General features: G+C 62.0%; 1 protein-coding gene across 1 annotated transcript; it reads right to left on the reverse strand.

Moving 5' to 3' along the window:
* Window positions 1-181: 181 nt before the first annotated feature.
* CC2D1A (coiled-coil and C2 domain containing 1A) lies at window positions 182-15,997 on the reverse strand. Its single transcript, XM_033083826.2, has 29 exons — window positions 15,845-15,997; window positions 15,472-15,536; window positions 15,233-15,362; window positions 15,051-15,154; window positions 14,906-14,968; window positions 13,381-13,503; window positions 12,659-12,997; window positions 12,516-12,570; window positions 12,348-12,428; window positions 12,137-12,267; window positions 9,046-9,118; window positions 8,820-8,962; window positions 8,640-8,733; window positions 8,397-8,569; window positions 8,185-8,307; window positions 6,387-6,445; window positions 6,160-6,276; window positions 6,012-6,085; window positions 5,870-5,928; window positions 4,069-4,120; window positions 3,896-3,995; window positions 3,368-3,458; window positions 2,292-2,426; window positions 2,162-2,211; window positions 1,931-1,994; window positions 1,719-1,845; window positions 1,553-1,629; window positions 821-868; window positions 182-732 (listed from the first exon to the last, which is right to left on the reverse strand). The coding sequence occupies exons 2-29, from the start codon at window positions 15,520-15,522 to the stop codon at window positions 712-714; spliced, it is 2,757 nt and encodes a 918-aa protein (XP_032939717.1). The 5' UTR covers window positions 15,523-15,536; window positions 15,845-15,997; the 3' UTR covers window positions 182-711.
* Window positions 15,998-16,579: the final 582 nt, after the last annotated feature.

A 16,579-nucleotide genomic window follows, 5' to 3' on the forward strand; every position in this document is an offset into this window, starting at 1 on the left:
ATGCGACCAATGGCAACGCAGCAGGCGCAATCAGATTGGCTGCTGCCCACGCCTGTCCGTTCTGGCGGGGTTGCCATGGAAACGGGGCAGCGGCGGGGGCGGTCCCTGGGGTGGGCGGGGCCGATCCCCTGAGTGGGCGGAGCCATTGTCATGATTGACAACTCGGGGACGCGACGAGGACGGGGCGCAACGGGAGTCACCAAAATCCGCGTTTTCCTTCTTAAAAACTTTATAATTTGTGAGAGCGTCCGGAACAGCCCCTCCCCTACAGGCACTTGGGGGGGATCCGCTTTGGTGGGGGGGGTCGAGGGGGGTGGGGAAAAAGTGCTTTGGGGGGGACACGTGGACCCAGGCGGGGAGGAGTCCGTGTCACCCTGTGATTTGGGGGGGCAATGTCACCCTGTCATTGGGGGGGGGATCGGTGTCACCCTGTCATTGGGGGGATTGGAATCACCCTGTGATGGGGGGGGGGGGATTAGTGTCACCCTGTCACTGGGGGGGGATTAGTGTCACCCTGTCCTTGGGGGCCACAGTGTCACCCTGTCCCCCCCTGTCACCCCTGGGGGATTGGGGGGGGGTTTAGCAGCTCTGATCCCTGTGATTGTCACAGTGGGCATGGGGGGGTGTTCCCAGAGCCCCCCCAAAGCAGGGGGGGCGTCCTCTGAGCCTCCCTGGAACCCCACATGGTCCCAGCCCCGGGACTGGGGGGACTCATCCACGGAGCTTTTGGAGCTGGAAGAGAAGAGGGCAGTGAGGGAGGGGCGAGGGGGGGCAGGGAGGGCCGGGGGACCCCCAAATTCCACCCCCTCGGGGTCCTCACCTCGCTCTCCACCAGGTTCCGCTTGTAAAGAGCCTCCTTGGCTGCCTCCTGTGGGGAGGGGGATCAGTGGGACCCCAAAACTGCCCCACGGGGTTGGGGGAACAGCAGGAATTTGGGGGGCATCAGGGTTGGGTGGACAGCAGGAATTTGGGGGTCACACTGGGAATTCGGGGGTCACATCGGGAATTTGGGGGTCATATCGGGAATTTGGGGGTCACATCAGGAATTTGGGGGTCACATCGGGAATTTGGGGGTCATATCAGGAATTTGGGGGTTACATCGGGAATTTGGGGGGCACACCAGGAATTTGGGCGGCATCAGGGTTGGGTGGACAGCAGGAATTTGGGGGTCATATCGGGAATTTGGGGGTCTCATCAGGAATTTGGGGGTCACCAGTGTTGGGGAGGAATCAGGAATTGGGGAACGGGAACACAAACTGTGAGGGCACCAAGATTTGGGGGTTGCCACCAGAATTGGGGGTCTCCAGGGTCTGGGGGAGCCCCGGATTCTGAAAGGGGCAGCAGGATTTGGGGGGGCTGAGGAGGGTTTGGGGGGCACCAGGAATTTGAGGGGGACATCAGGTTTTGGGGGGCAGCAGGGATTTAGAGGGCACCGGGAATTGGGAGGTGCCAAGATCTGGAGGTAGCCCAGGATTTCTGGGGCGGATTTGGGGGTGCTGAGGAGGGTCTGGGGGTGTCCCCCCGGCTCGGGGGTGCCGGGCCCGGGTCTCACCCGCTCTCCCTGGGTGCCGAGGCGCCGCGCAGCTTCCGTGTAGAGCCGCAGGTGCCGCTCCAGGTGCTCCGCGTACTCTGCAACGGGGAAAAACCGGGATACACCAGGGAATAAAACAAGGAAAAGAGGATTTTTGGGGCTCAGGGCAGCCCAAGCCCCCTCTCACCCTTGCGGAACTGGGGGTCCCCCGCCTGCAGCCGGGTCCGCAGCCCCTGGATGCGCCGGAGCAGGTCCTGGTGCTGCTGCCGCAGCTCGGGGGGCACCGGGCGCCCGGCGCGGCCGAACGGAACCATCTGGGGAGGGGGACGGCGACAATCGGGGGGTCAGGGGCACCCCCGGGGCTGCCCGCCCTCCCCCGCTCCCCGAAGCGCCGCTCACCTTCCGCTCCAGGCGCTCCCGGTCAAACAGCAGCAGGTTGAGGCTCGGGAAGGTCGGGGCGGATCTGGGAAAAGGGATCGGGGTGGGCACAAAAGAGGGGGGGGAACCCCTGGAAAACCCAGAGCGGCTCCGGGACATCGGCGGAGGGGAGTGGGGAGGGGTCCCAGAGCTTCCCAGCCACATCCGCACCCCAATTCTGCCCCCGGAACCCCGGCACCCCGCACCCCTCACCTGCCGCTCCCGTCCTTCGGGGCCGCCACGCTCGGTTTGGGAACGGCGACCTGAGCAGGACGAGCGCCGGGTTAGCCCCGGTTAGCCCCGGTTAGCCCCGGGGGGGGTCCCGGGGGGTCCCCGCACTCACCGTGGGCTCGGCCCTCGGCTCCAGCACCAGCCAGCGCTCGGAGCGCGGCTCCAGCTGCCGCTGCGCGCCCAGCGGCTCCCGGATCCGCACCCACACCTCGAGCCGCCCGCCCGTGCGGCGCCGCCCGTCCAGCAGCTGCGGGGGACACGGGAACGGCACCGGCGGTGGTGGGGACGGGAACGGGGGGAACGACCGGGAACGGGGGGAAACTAGGGTGGGACACGGGAACGGCAACGGCGGTGGGCGCGGGAACGACCGGGAACGACCGGGAACGGGGGGAGCGCTGCGGACACGGGAACGGCAACGGCGGTGGGAGCGGGAACGACCGGGAACCACCGGGAACGACCGGGAACGGGGGGAAACTGGGGTGGGACACGGGAACGGGGGAAAGCTGGGGATGGGAGCGCTGCGGACACGGGAACGGCGGCGCCGGTGGGAGCGGGAACGGGGGGAACGACCGGGAACGGGGGGAAAGCTGGGGGGGGGACACGGGAACGGGGGAAAGCTGGGGATGGGAGCGCTGCGGACACGGGAACGGCGGCGCCGGTGGGGACGGGAACGGGGGGAACGACCGGGAACGGGGGGAAAGCTGGGGTGGGACACGGGAACGGCACAGGCGGTGGGAGCGGGAACGGGGGGAACGACCGGGAACGGGGGGAAACTAGGGTGGGACACGGGAACGGCACAGGCGGTGGGGACGGGAACGAGGGGGAACGGGGGGAAAAGCTGGGGATGGGAGCGCTGCGGACACGGGAACGGCACAGGCGGTGGGGACGGGAACGGGGGGAAACGGGGGGGAAACGGGGGTGGGACACGGGAACGGGGGAAAGCTGGGGATGGGGGAAAGCTGCGGACACGGGAACGGCGGCGCCGGTGGGAGCGGGAACGGGGGAAACGGGGGGAAAGCTGGGGATGGGAAACGGGAACGGCGGCGCCGGTGGGAGCGGGGAACGATCGGGAACGGGAGAAAGCTGCGGGGGAAGCGCTGGGAGCAGGAAGGAGCTGCCGCGGAACCGCCGGGACTCGCCGGGACCGAGGCACGGGGGATGCCAGGGAAGCGCGGAGCGTCCCCTCACCTCCAGCTGCTCCCGCAGCTCGCACGCCCCTTCCAGCCCCTCCAGCCGCAGCTGCGCCGAGCCCAGAGCCCGCTCCGGCCGGAACAGACCCCTGCGAACCGAGCCAGGGTCGGCACCGCCGGACAGCAGCGGGGAGCGAACCCCTGCCCCACCAACATCCCGGGAAATCGGGAATTGCTGCGCTCCAGAGGCGCTGTCCAGCCCCTCTGGCACCGCTTTGCGTGTGGATTTTCCAGCTCGAGTTCCGTGTTTTCTATGCTTTTCTCTGTATTTTCTCTTCCCTGTGCTATTTTCAGTGTTACTTTCCATACGTTGTGTATTTCCAATTGTATTTTTCGCAGCTCCTGCGCCGTTTTCTTTCCCTGTTTTCTGCACTTTCCACGTTTCCTCTGCCACTTTTCCCATTCCCTGCATCTCCCACATTTCCCACCTCATTCCCCCCGTTATTTCCCACATTTCCCGTATTTCCCACGGGGTTTTCCCTGCGGTTTTCCCGTGTCATTCCCTCCCCCCGGACTCGCCCCGTACCCTTTCTGGGTCACCTCGAACTTGATCCCGCGGGAGCTCAGGAGCCTCCGCAGCCCCCGGTGCCCGCGGAGCAGCCGCAGCCGGAACCGCGCCCGGAATTCTGGGGAGGGGGGAGCACAGTGGGGTGACAGCCCCGGGGACACCCCCGCACCCCCCCCATTCCCAGGATTTACCGGGACAATCCGTGCTTTTGACCACACCGGTCTTGTCCCGCTGCGCCTCCTCCTGCGGGGGGGGCAGGGACAATGAGGGGGGGTCACTGGGGACACGGGGCAGGGGACAGGGGGTGGGAGGGGGACCCGAGGGGACACAGAGCAGGGGACACGGGGTGGGAGGGGTCCCAGGGAACCCGAGGGGACACAGAGGAGGGGACACAGGGCGGGGGACATGGGGTGGGGGGGTCACTGGGGACACAGAGCAGGGGACACGGGGTGGGAGGGGGTCACTGGGGTCCCGAGGGGACACAGAGAAGGGGACACGGGGTGGGGGGGGTCCCAGGGGTCACTGGGGACACAGAGCAGGGGACAGGGGGTGGGGGGGTCACTGGGGACACAGAGCAGGGGACAGGGGCCGGGGGGTCACTGGGGACACAGAGAAGGGGTCAGGGACAATGAGGGGGGGACCCGAGGGGACACAGAGCAGGGGACAGGGGGTAGGAGGGGTCACTGGGGTCCCAGGGGACACAGAACAGGGGACAGGGGGCGGGAGGGTCACTGGGGTCTCAGGGGACACAGAGCAGGGGACAGGGGCCGGGGGGTCACTGGGGACACAGAGCAGGGGACACAGAGCAGGGGACAGGGGGTGGGAGGGACCCGAGGGGACACAGAGCAGGGGACATGGGGCACGGGGGTCCCAGGGGACCCGAGGGGACACAGAGCAGGGGACAGGGGGGGTCCCAGAGGACACAGAGCAGGGGACAGGGGTCGGGGGGTCACTGGGGACACAGAGCAGGGGACAGGGGGGGTCCCAGGGGACACAGAGCAGGAGACACGGGGTGGGAGGGGGTCCCAGGGGACACAGAGTAGGGGACAGGGGGCGGGAGGGTCCCAGGGGACACAAAGCAGGGGACAGGGGGCGGGGGGGTCACTGGGGACACAGAGCAGGGGACAGGGGTCTCAGGGGACCCGAGGGGACATAGAGCAGGGGACACGGGGTGGGGGCGGGTCCCAGGGGACACAGAGCAGGGGACACGGGGTGGGGGGGTCACTGGGGACACAGAGCAGGGGACACAGAGCAGGGGACACGGGGTGGGAGGGGTCCCGAGGGGACACACAGAGCAGGGGACAGGGGGTGGGGCGGTCACTGGGGTCACTGGGGACACAGAGCAGGGGACAGGGGTCTCAGGGGACCCGAGGGGACATAGAGCAGGGGACACGGGGTGGGGGGGGGTCCCAGGGGACACAGAGCAGGGGACACGGGGTGGGGGGGTCACTGGGGACACAGAGTAGGGGACAGGGACAATGAGGGGGGGTCACTGGGGACACAGAGTAGGGGACAGGGGCCGGGGGGTCACGGGGGACACAGAGCAGGGGACACAGAGCAGGGGACAGGGGCCGGGGGGTCCCGAGGGGACACAGAGCAGGGGACACGGGGTGGGGGGGGGGTCCCAGGGGACACAGAGCAGGGGACACGGGGTGGGGGGGGGGTCCCAGGGGACACAGAGCAGGGGACACGGGGCAGGGGGGTCCTGAGGGGACACGGGGCAGGGGACACGGGGTGAGGGGGTCACGGGGGACACAGAGCAAGGGACAGGGGGTGGGGGGGGGTCCCAGGGGACACAGAGCAGGGGACAGGGGGGGTCCCAGAGGACACAGAGCAGGGGACAGGGGCCGGGGGGTCCCAGGGGACACAGAGCAGGGGACAGGGGCGGGAGGGGTCCCAGGGGACACAGAGCAGGGGACAGGGGGTGGGGGGGTCCCGAGGGGACACAGAGCAGGGGACAGGGCCCGGGGGGGTCACTGGGGCTCTGCTCACCGCACTGGGGTGGGGGAACTCGAAGCGCACGAAGGTGTCCAGGTCAGCAGCGGTCACACCTGGGGGGACACGGGGCGCTGGGTGGGCGCCTGCCCCCGGCCACACTCCCAGCTGGACACTCCCAGTCCCCCCAGCCTCTCACCTGCGGGCACTGGGAAGCCGATCCCTCTCTCAATCCCCAGCTCCAGGTCGCTGCTGCTGAGCTCTGGGAACATCCTGCAGGGGAGGGGGGACGTGTCAGACGCCCCCCAGGTTAAATATCACCCCCCCCAGGTGAGACCCCCCCTCACTTGATGACGCTGAAGGTTCTCTGCTCGTAGCGGGGCTTTGGGGGCGGCGCCCCCCGGCCGTGCTCCCTCCGGAGCGTCTCCATGTGCCGCCGGCATTCCTCGGCCAGCGCCTCGCACCTGGGGGGACACACCTGGACAGGTGACCCCCCCCACACCGGCATGGGGACTCCCCGCCCCCAGGATCAGCTCCTCCTCCTCTCCAAAGCAGGAGGAAGATCCCCCCTCACCTGGTGGTCTCGGAGATGTTCCCCAGCTGAGCAAATTGTCGGCAGTAGGTGAGACACATCTGGGGGGAGAGGAGGAGAGGAGCAGGAGTGAGGGAGAAGGCGGAAAAAAAGGAAGTAAAAGGAGAAAAAAGGAAAGGAAGGAAAAAAGGAAAAGAGAAAAAGGAAAAAGAGAAACGAAAAACAGAAAAATGAAAAAGAGAATAATGAAAAAGAGAGAAACGAAAAAGAGAAAAAGGAAAAAGAGAAAAATGAAAAAGAGAAAAATGAAAAAGAGAAAAGGAAGAAGACAAAAATGAAAAAGAGAAAAATGAAAAAGAGAAAAATGAAAAAGAGAAAAGGAAAAAGAGAAAAATGAAAAAGAGAAAAGGAAAAAGAGAAAAAGGAAAAAGAGAAAAATGAAAAAGAGAAAAATGAAAAAAGAGAAAAATGAAAAAGAGAAAAGGAAAAAGAGAAAAATGAAAAAGAGAAAAATGAAAAAGAGAGAAATGAAAAAGAGAGAAACAAAAAAGAGAAAAGGAAAAAGAGAAAAATGAAAAAGAGAAAAAGGAAAAAGAGAAAAATGAAAAAGAGAAAAATGAAAAAGAGAGAAACAAAAAAGAGAAAAGGAAAAAGAGAAAAACGAAAAAGAGAAAAAGGAAAAAGAGAAAAATGAAAAAGAGAAAAATGAAAAAGAGAAAAATGAAAAAGAGAATAATGAAAAAGAGAAAAAGGAAAAAGAGAAAAAGGAAAAAGAGAAAAATGAAAAAGAGAAAAATGAAAAAGAGAAAAGGAAGAAGAGAAAAAGGAAAAAGAGAAAAATGAAAAAGAGAAAAATGAAAAAGAGAAAGGAAAAAGAGAAAAGGAAAAAGAGAAAAATGAAAAAGAGAAAAAGGAAAAAGAGAAAAATGAAAAAGAGAAAAATGAAAAAGAGAAAAATGAAAAAGAGAAAAGGAAGAAGAGAAAAAGGAAAAAGAGAAAAATGAAAAAGAGAAAAATGAAAAAGAGAAAGGAAAAAGAGAAAAGGAAAAAGAGAAAAATGAAAAAGAGAAAAAGGAAAAAGAGAAAAATGAAAAAGAGAAAAATGAAAAAGAGAAAAGGAAAAAGAGAAAAATGAAAAAGAGAAAAACGAAAAAGAGAAAAACGAAAAAGAGAAAAACGAAAAAGAGAAAAATGAAAAAGAGAAGAAGGAAAAAGAGAAAAATGAAAAAGAGAAAAATGAAAAAGAGAAAATGAAAAAGAGAGAAACGAAAAAGAGAAAAGGAAAAAGAGAAAAACGGAAAAGAAAAAAACGAAAAAGAGAAAAACAAAAAAGAGAAAAACGAAAAAGAGAAAAATGAAAAAGAGAAAAATGAAAAAGAGAAAAAGGAAAAAGAGAAAAATGAAAAAGAGAAAAATGAAAAAGAGAAAAGGAAAAAGAGAATAATGAAAAAGAGAAAAAGGAAAAAGAGGAAAGGAAAAAGAGAAAAATGAAAAAGAGAAAAATGAAAAAGAGAAAAATGAAAAAGAGAAAAATGAAAAAGAGAAAAATGAAAAAGAGAAAAGGAAAAAGAGAAAAATGAAAAAGCAAGAGGAATAAGGAGGAAAAGGAAGAAAAAGAGGGAAAAGGAGACAAGGAAGAGGGACAAGAGGAAAAGGAAGGAGAGAAATAAGTTTTCCACATCCATCTAATGTCCTGGAGTGCCCCTCTTTAGCGTGATCCCCCAGTCCCCTCAATTCCTGGGGATACTCCCCTGGTTTTTGGGATACTGCCCTGGTTTTTGGGACACCGCCCTGGTTTTTGGGGTTGTCCCCCTCCCCAATTTTTGGGGTTTCCCCTCACCTGGTGCTGCTTCCTCAGGGCCCCCGCCAGCTGCAGGAAGGCCTTGGCAGCCTCGGGGGGCAGGGGACGCCCCTGGCCCGGCCCCAGCTCGAACTCAGCCCCGTCCAGGGGCACCTCGGGGACCTGTGACGGGATTTGGGATGGCGAGGGATTCCAGCAGCGCGACCCCGAGGGGACAGGGATGCTGGGCCGGGCACAGACAGCCCCCTCACCTGGGCAATGTCCACGGGGAGCCCCCCACGAGCGGCCCCGATGAGCCCCTCGATGCCCTTGGCCCGGCGCAGCAGCAGCTTGGCTCCCTCCAGGTCGTTGCGGCGCTTGGCGCGCAGCGCGGCCTGCGCCAGCTGCCTCCGCCGCAGCTCCAGGAACTCCAGCTGCTGCTGGGCTGGGAGGGGGGCTCGGGGGTCAGCACGCTGCCCTCACCCTGCCCTCCCTGCCCTCAGTCCCCCCTGTACCTTTTCCAGTGGGTTTGGGAGCTGGTTGGGAATTCCGCGGGGGCGGCGGCTGCTTGGGAGGGGGCGCGGGGGGAGCGCTGGGCTGCACCTGGAGCTGTGGGATGGTGTTGGGAACAATCACTGGAAATGTTCCACCTGGGAACTGCCCCTGACAAACTCCCTGGGCCCCCCAAACCCCACCTCGGCCGCCTTGCTGTTCCCCTCCTCCTCTGCCTCCTCCTCCTCCTCCTCCTGCTCCGGCCCTGCCAGCTTCAAGGCCGCCTCCAGCATCCCAGAAATGCTCGGCTCCAGCGGGATCTCCGCGCCCTGGATGGGGGGGAAGCCTGGAAAAGGGGGAATTCTGGTGGCAACGGGAGCTTCCCACCCCCACTGTCCCCCCTCCATGGGTCAGGGAGGCAGAACGAACCTGGGGGAACGGGCAGCTCCGAGAGATCCACGGCTTTGCCGGCGCTGTGGGCACGGAGGGCAGCCTGGTATTGCTGGGGGGGCACAGAGGGGTCAGGGGGACCACGGGGGAACTGGGAGCACTGGGGTCAGACTGGGATCACTGTTCTGGGATCGGGAGCAGCCACAGCAGGACTGGGCTCCCCCCAGGGCAGGACTGGGATCGCTGTTCTGGGATTGGGATCGCTGTTCTGGGACTGGGATCGCTGTTCTGGGACTGGGATTGCTGTTCTGGGACTGGGATCATTGCTCTGGGATTGGGATCACAGTTCTGGGATTGGGATCACTGCTCTGGGATTGGGATCGCTGTTCTGGGATTGGGATCGCTGTTCTGGGATTGGGATCACTGTTCTGGGATTGGGATCGCTGCTCTGGGACTGGGATCACTGTTCTGGGATTGGGATCGCTGTTCTGGGACTGGGATCGCTGCTCTGGGATCGGGATCGCTGTTCTGGGATTGGGAGCACTGTTCTGGGATTGGGATCATTGTTCTGGGATTGGGATCGCTGCTCTGGGACTGGGAGCACTGGGGTCGGACTGGGATCGTCAGGATGCTGTTCTGGGATCGGGAGCAGCCACAGCAGGACTGGGCTCCCCCCAGGGCAGGACTGGGATCGCTGCTCTGGGACTGGGATCGCTGTTCTGGGATTGGGATCGCTGTTCTGGGATTGGGATCGCTGTTCTGGGACTGGGATCGCTGTTCTGGGACTGGGATCGCTGTTCTGGGATTGGGATCGCTGTTCTGGGATTGGGATCGCTGCTCTGGGATTGGGATCACTGTTCTGGGATTGGGATCGCTGTTCTGGGGTTGGGATAACTGTTCTGGGATTGGGATCACTGCTCTGGGATTGGGAGCACTGCTCTGGGATTGGGATCGCTGCTCTGGGATTGGGATCGCTGTTCTGGGATTGGGATCATTGTTCTGGGATTGGGATCGCTGCTCTGGGATTGGGATCACTGTTCTGGGACTGGGATCGCTGCTCTGGGACTGGGATCATTGTTCTGGGACTGGGATCGCTGCTCTGGGATTTGGATCGCTGTTCTGGGACTGGGATCTCTGCTCTGGGATTGGGATCGCTGCTCTGGGATTGGGATCACTGTTCTGGGACTGGGATCACTGTTCTGGGACTGGGATCATTGCTCTGGGACTGGGATCACTGCTCTAGGATTGGGATCGCTGCTCTAGGATTGGGATCGCTGTTCTGGGATTGGGATCACTGTTCTGGGATTGGGATCGCTGCTCTGGGAATGGGATCGCTGTTCTGGGATTGGGATCGCTGTTCTGGGATTGGAATCGCTGCTCTGGGACTGGGATCGCTGTTCTGGGATTGGGAGCACTGCTCTGGGACTGGGATCGCTGCTCTGGGATTGGGATCACTGCTCTGGGACTGGGATCTCTGCTCTGGGACTGGGATCGCTGTTCTGGGATTGGGATCGCTGTTCTGGGATTGGGATCGCTGCTCTGGGATTGGGATCACTGCTCTGGGACTGGGATCACTGCTCTGGGATTGGGATCACTGCTCTGGGATTGGGATCACTGTTCTGGGATTGGGATCACTGCTCTGGGATTGGGATCACTGCTCTGGGATTGGGATCGCTGCTCTGGGATTGGGATCACTGTTCTGGGATTGGGATCGCTGTTCTGGGACTGGGATCACTGTTCTGGGATTGGGATCGCTGTTCTGGGACTGGGATCGCTGTTCTGGGACTGGGATCGCTGTTCTGGGATTGGGATCGCTGTTCTGGGATTGGGATCACTGCTCTGGGATTGGGATCGCTGTTCTGGGACTGGGATCACTGCTCTGGGACTGGGATCGCTGTTCTGGGATTGGGATCGCTGTTCTGGGATTGGGATCATTGCTCTGGGATTGGGATCGCTGTTCTGGGATTGGGATCACTGCTCTGGGACTGGGATCGCTGTTCTGGGATTGGGATCGCTGTTCTGGGATTGGGATCATTGCTCTGGGACTGGGATCGCTGTTCTGGGACTGGGATCACTGCTCTGGGATTGGGATCGCTGTTCTGGGATTGGGATCGCTGTTCTGGGACTGGGATCACTGCTCTGGGATTGGGAGCACTGTACTGGGATTGGGATCATTGTTCTGGGATTGGGATCATTGTTCTGGGATTGGGATCATCATTCTGGGATTGGGATCATCATTCTGGGATTGGGATCACTGTTCTAGGACTGCGATCACTGTACTGGGATTGGGATCGCTGTTCTGGGATTGGGATCGCTGTTCTGGGATTGGGATCATTGCTCTGGGACTGGGATCGCTGTTCTGGGATTGGGATCATTGCTCTGGGATTGGGATCGCTGTTCTGGGACTGGGATCGCTGTTCTGGGACTGAGGTCCCCGTTCTGGGATTGGGATCATTGTTCTGGGACTGGGAGCACTGGGGCCAGACTGGGATCGTCTGGATGCTGTTCTGGGATCGGGAGCAGCCACAGCAGGACTGGGCTCCCCCCAGGGCAGGACTGGGATCGCTGTTCTGGGATTGGGATCGTTGTTCTGGGATTGGGATCACTGCTCTGGGATTGGGATCACTGTTCTGGGACTGGGATCACTGCTCTGGGACTGGGATCACTGTTCTGGGATTGGGATCGCTGCTCTGGGACTGGGATCGCTGTTCTGGGATTGGGATCATTGTTCTGGGATTGGGATCATTGTTCTGGGATTGGGATCGCTGCTCTGGGATTGGGATCGCTGTTATGGGATTGGGATGGCTGTTATGGGATTGGGATCATTGTTCTGGGATTGGGATCACTGTTCTGGGATTGGGATCATTGCTCTGGGATTGGAATCGCTGTTCTGGGATTGGGATCGCTGTTCTGGGATTGGGATCATTGCTCTGGGATTGGGATCGCCGTTCTGGGATTGGGATCGCTGCTCTGGGATTGGGATCATTGTTCTGGGATTTGGATCGCTGCTCTGGGACTGGGATCATTGCTCTGGGATTGGGATCACTGCTCTGGGATTGGGATCACTGCTCTGGGATTGGGATCTCTGCTCTGGGACTGAGGTCCCCGTTCTGGGCTGTGTCTCTCCCACCTTGACGATCCTCTCGTGCATCCGCGCCTTCCTGCCGTCCCCGCTGTCCTTGGCCTGGGCCGCGGCCGCCCGGTACCGCTCCATGCGCTGCTCCAGCGCCTCCCGCACGTCCCGCGGCGCCCGCGGCGCCTCTGGGCCAGGAAAACGGGAAAATCCCAACAAATCCCCCTTTTCCTCCCCGTCCCCCTCCCCAGGGAGTGACCAGGCTGACCGGTGGCTGGGCTGGTGGCCGGTGGATCCCTCGCCGGTGAATCCCTCGGGAGCGGAGCCTTCGGCTCCTCTGGCTGTGGATCTGCAGGAAGGGAGAGTCAGATCCCACAGAACCTGCAGGACCCCAAAACGGGGGCTCAAACTCTCTCTGTCGGGACTGGGGTCTCACCAGGGGCTGGCGGAGCACGGCCTTGCCCCAGCGCCTCCAGCTGCACCTCCAGCCTCTGGAAAACCACAGGAAAACAGGAATTCTGGCACGGCAGGGCCCAGAAACAGAGAGATCCAGGGGGATCCTGGGAATCCTGGGGGTACCTTGGCTGCCCTGAAGTGCTCGAGGGCCACGGCCGTGTCCCCGCGGCGTTTGGCCGCCAGCGCTTCCTTCTGCAGCTCCTGGAGCCGGACCCGGAGCGCCGGCGCCGAGCCGGGATCTGGGCTGGGATCTGGGCTGGGATCTGGGCTGGGATTTGGGGCTGGGGGGGTCTGTGGGGCTGGGGGGGTCTGTGGGGCTGGGGGCTGCTCTGGGGCCGCAGGGCTCACGGGGGGAGGTGGCCCAGGGGCTCCCCCCGCCTTCCCCACGGCCACCGGCGGCGGAATCTCGGCCTCGTCGATCGGCTTCCCGCTGCGGACGGAGTCCAGCATCTGCTCCAGGGTCTGGGGGCAAAGGGGGAGGGGGGAAACCGTGAAAACCTGGAGGAACGGGGTGAAACGGGGGCAGAGATGGGGAGGGTGGGGTGAAACGGGGATCTGCAGTCAGAAAATGGGACAGCACGGGGCTCAGAACTGAGGGGAAGAGAACAAAATAAGTGAACGGAATGAAATGTAATTTCATCGGAATGAAACTGGGAAAAGTGAGATAAAGCTGGGCTCAGGACTGGAAAAAACAGGGTAAAACCACCCACACTCAGGCAAAGCTGGATAAAACACGTTCAGAACTGAGACAAGCTGCTCAGCACCGGGAAAAGCAGCACGAAACCAAGGAAATTCCGGGAGTTTTAAGGGCAGAGGGATCAGGCGTGGTTCCTGTTCGGACCCACCTTGAGGCCCCGCTGGAGGCGCCGGAGCCGGGCCCCGCTCCCGTTCTCGCTCCCGATGGCCGCCCGGTACAGCTCCGCCCGCTCCGACAGCTCGGCCAGCAGCGCCCCGGCAGCCGCGGGCTCCTGCGGGGACACCGGGAGCACCGGAGCACCGGGAGCACCGGATCACCGGGAGCACCGGATCACCGGGAACACCGGATCACCGGGAGCACCGGGTCACCGGGAGCACCGGAGCACCGGGAGCACCGGATCACCGGGAGCACCGGATCACCGGGAGCACCGGATCACCGGGAACACCGGATCACCGGATCACCGGGAGCACCGGATCACCGGGAACACCGGATCACCGGGAACACCGGATCACCGGGAGCACCGGATCACCGGGAACACCGGAGCACCGGGAGCACTGGATCACCGGGAGCACCGGGTCACCGGATCACCGGGAACACCGGATCACCGGGAACACCGGATCACCGGGAGCACCGGATCACCGGGAACACCGGAGCACCGGGAGCACCGGATCACCGGGAACACTGGAGCACCGGGAGCACCGGATCACCGGGAACACCGGGTCACCGGGAGCACCGGATCACCGGGAACACCGGATCACCGGGAACACCGGATCATCGGGAACACCGGATCACCAGGAACACCGGAGCACCGGGAGCACCGGATCACCGGGAACACCGGATCACCGGGAGCACCGGGTCACTGGGAGCACCGGATCACCGGGAGCACCGGAGCACCGGGAGCACCGGGTCACCGGGAACACCGGATCACCGGGAGCACCGGATCACCGGGAGCACCGGAGCACCGGGAGCACCGGATCACCGGGAGCACCGGGAACACCGGATCACTGGGAGCACCGGATCACCGGGAGCACCGGATCACCGGGAACACCGGAGCACCGGGAACACCGGATCACCGGGAGCACCGGGTCACCGGGAACACCGGGTCACCGGGAGCACCGGACCACCGGGAACACCGGATCACCGGGAGCACCGGGTCACCGGGAGCACCGGATCACCGGGAACACCGGATCACTGGGAGCACTGGATCACCGGGAGCACCGGATCACCGGGAGCACCGGATCACCGGGAGCACCGGGTCACCGGGAGCACCGGATCACCGGGAGCACCGGATCACTGGGACCCTGCTGGGATCACCGGGAACACTGGATCACCGGGACTCGCTGGGATCCACCCTGGGATTGATCGGGACTGGGATCTCCCTGGGCTGGGATCACCCAGGGCTGGGATCACCCAGGACCGGGATCACCCCGGGGCTGGGATCACCCCGGGCTGGGATTCCCCGGGGCTGGGATCATCCGGGGCTGGGATCACCCCGGGCTGGGATTCCCCGGGGCTGGGATCATCCGGGGCTGGGATCCCCCGGGGCTGGGATCCCCCGGGGCCGGGATCCCCTGGGCTGGGATCACCCGGGCTGGGATCACCCAGGCTGGGATCACCCAGGCTGGGATCACCCGGGCTGGGATCCCCCAAAACCGGGATCCCCCGGGCTGTACCTGCGGGGTCTCTGCAGCGCCTCCGTTCCCGGACCCCTCCTCCAGCACCTCCTGCAGCTCTGCCTGCTTGGACATCCTGGCAATCAGCCCTTGCCTGGGGCAGGGATCCCCTTTTCCAGGCTCAGGACCCCCCTGTCCCCCTCACCAGCAGCTCCTCCTCGTTCTCCAGATCTTCCTCCCCTTCCTCCTCCTCCTCCTCCGGGGGGTCCCGCAGGCAGAGCTTGGCCAGAGCCTCCACTGCTGCCAGATCTGCGGGAGAACAGGGGGGTCACAAACCCATTTGGGGGAGGCTGATCCCGTTCAGGGGGTCCAGGGAAGGGGATTTACCTTGCTGGGGGGGCGGTTCCCCCCCGTCCGGCGCCTCCCGGCCCCCCAGCAGCAGCAGCAGCTCAGCCTCCAGCGCCGCGTCCCCATCCCCATCCCCGCCGCCATCCCCGGGATCCGCCAGCAGCCCCATCTGAGGGGGGGTGACACTGCTGAGGGGGCAGCGAGGGGATCCCGGGACCCGGAGGAGGCGACAATTCCCCCCCCGGATCCGGAGCAGGGGTCGCGGGGGTCGCACGCACCTGCCTGGCCACGGCGGCCCCGCGGCCCGGGACCCTCCTGGCTCGGCTCATGGCTCGGGGTCCGGCTGGGGAACAGGGGGTGACCCGGCCGTGAGCACACCCCCCGTAAAGCCCCAGCCACCCTCCGAGCCCCCCGTAAAACCCCAGCCACCCTCAGAGCCCCCACAGCATCCCGGTGTCCCCTCACTCGGTCCCCCCGCCCCTCCCCGGTCGGACCCCGCAAGGCCAAACCGCCCTTTCCCCGCTCCCGGGGCACCCACAAGGCACCGTCACCCCGCACCCCTCCGCGGGCGCTCTGCCGCGCCTCACCCCCGACCCCGGTTATCCCGGTTATCCCGGTTATCCCGGTTTATCCCGGTTTATCCCCACTCACTTCCTGCTCCGCCGGCCGCTGTCAACACCCCGCGCTTTACTGCGCCCACGTCGCAAAAGCCGCTGTCGCAAAAACCGCCGCCGTTCCGCCTCGCTTGGCGGCGCGGCAGAACTACAACTCCCGGCGTGCCCCGCGGGCAGGGAAAAGGCGGGAAAAACGTGAGGGGAGCGGTGGGGACATTGTCCCGAGGTGGAAAATGCGGTGGAAATCGGCGGAAATGCCACGGTTTTCACCTTTGGCCCTGAGGGCTTGAGGGGATTGCTGCTGCTGTTGCGCCTTTGGGGGAGATGGGGGATATTTTTGGGCAGACGGGGTGGAGGGCTCGGGGCGAAAATGGCGGCTGGGCCCTGAGGGGAAATGGGGGGCTCTGAGGGGAGTGGGAGCAATGGGGAGCTGGGGTAATTCGGAGCTGCTCCTTGTCCCTCCTCAGGTAGCGTCGGGATGGGGAAGCGCAGAACACAACCCTCAGGTAACAGAAAAACGCCGAAATGTCCCAGTTTGGGTCCCACGATGACCCTTCCCACCCAACCGGGATCTCCCCACACCCAAACCGAGACTCCCTTCTCCCCCCACAGCAGGCGACAGGAAATTCCACGCTCCCAAAGCCAAGCGGATCCTGAAGGAGGAACCGGGAGCTGCTGGCTCGGCCGTGCCCGTTCCTTCCCAGAGCAGCGATCCTAAGGAAGATCCTGCCGGGATGGACGAGGCGAGGTAACGGGAGGGAGCTGGGAGCGA

The sequence above is a fragment of the Catharus ustulatus genome, chromosome 33 (assembly GCF_009819885.2).
Source record: "Catharus ustulatus isolate bCatUst1 chromosome 33, bCatUst1.pri.v2, whole genome shotgun sequence".
NCBI lineage: Eukaryota > Metazoa > Chordata > Aves > Passeriformes > Turdidae > Catharus > Catharus ustulatus.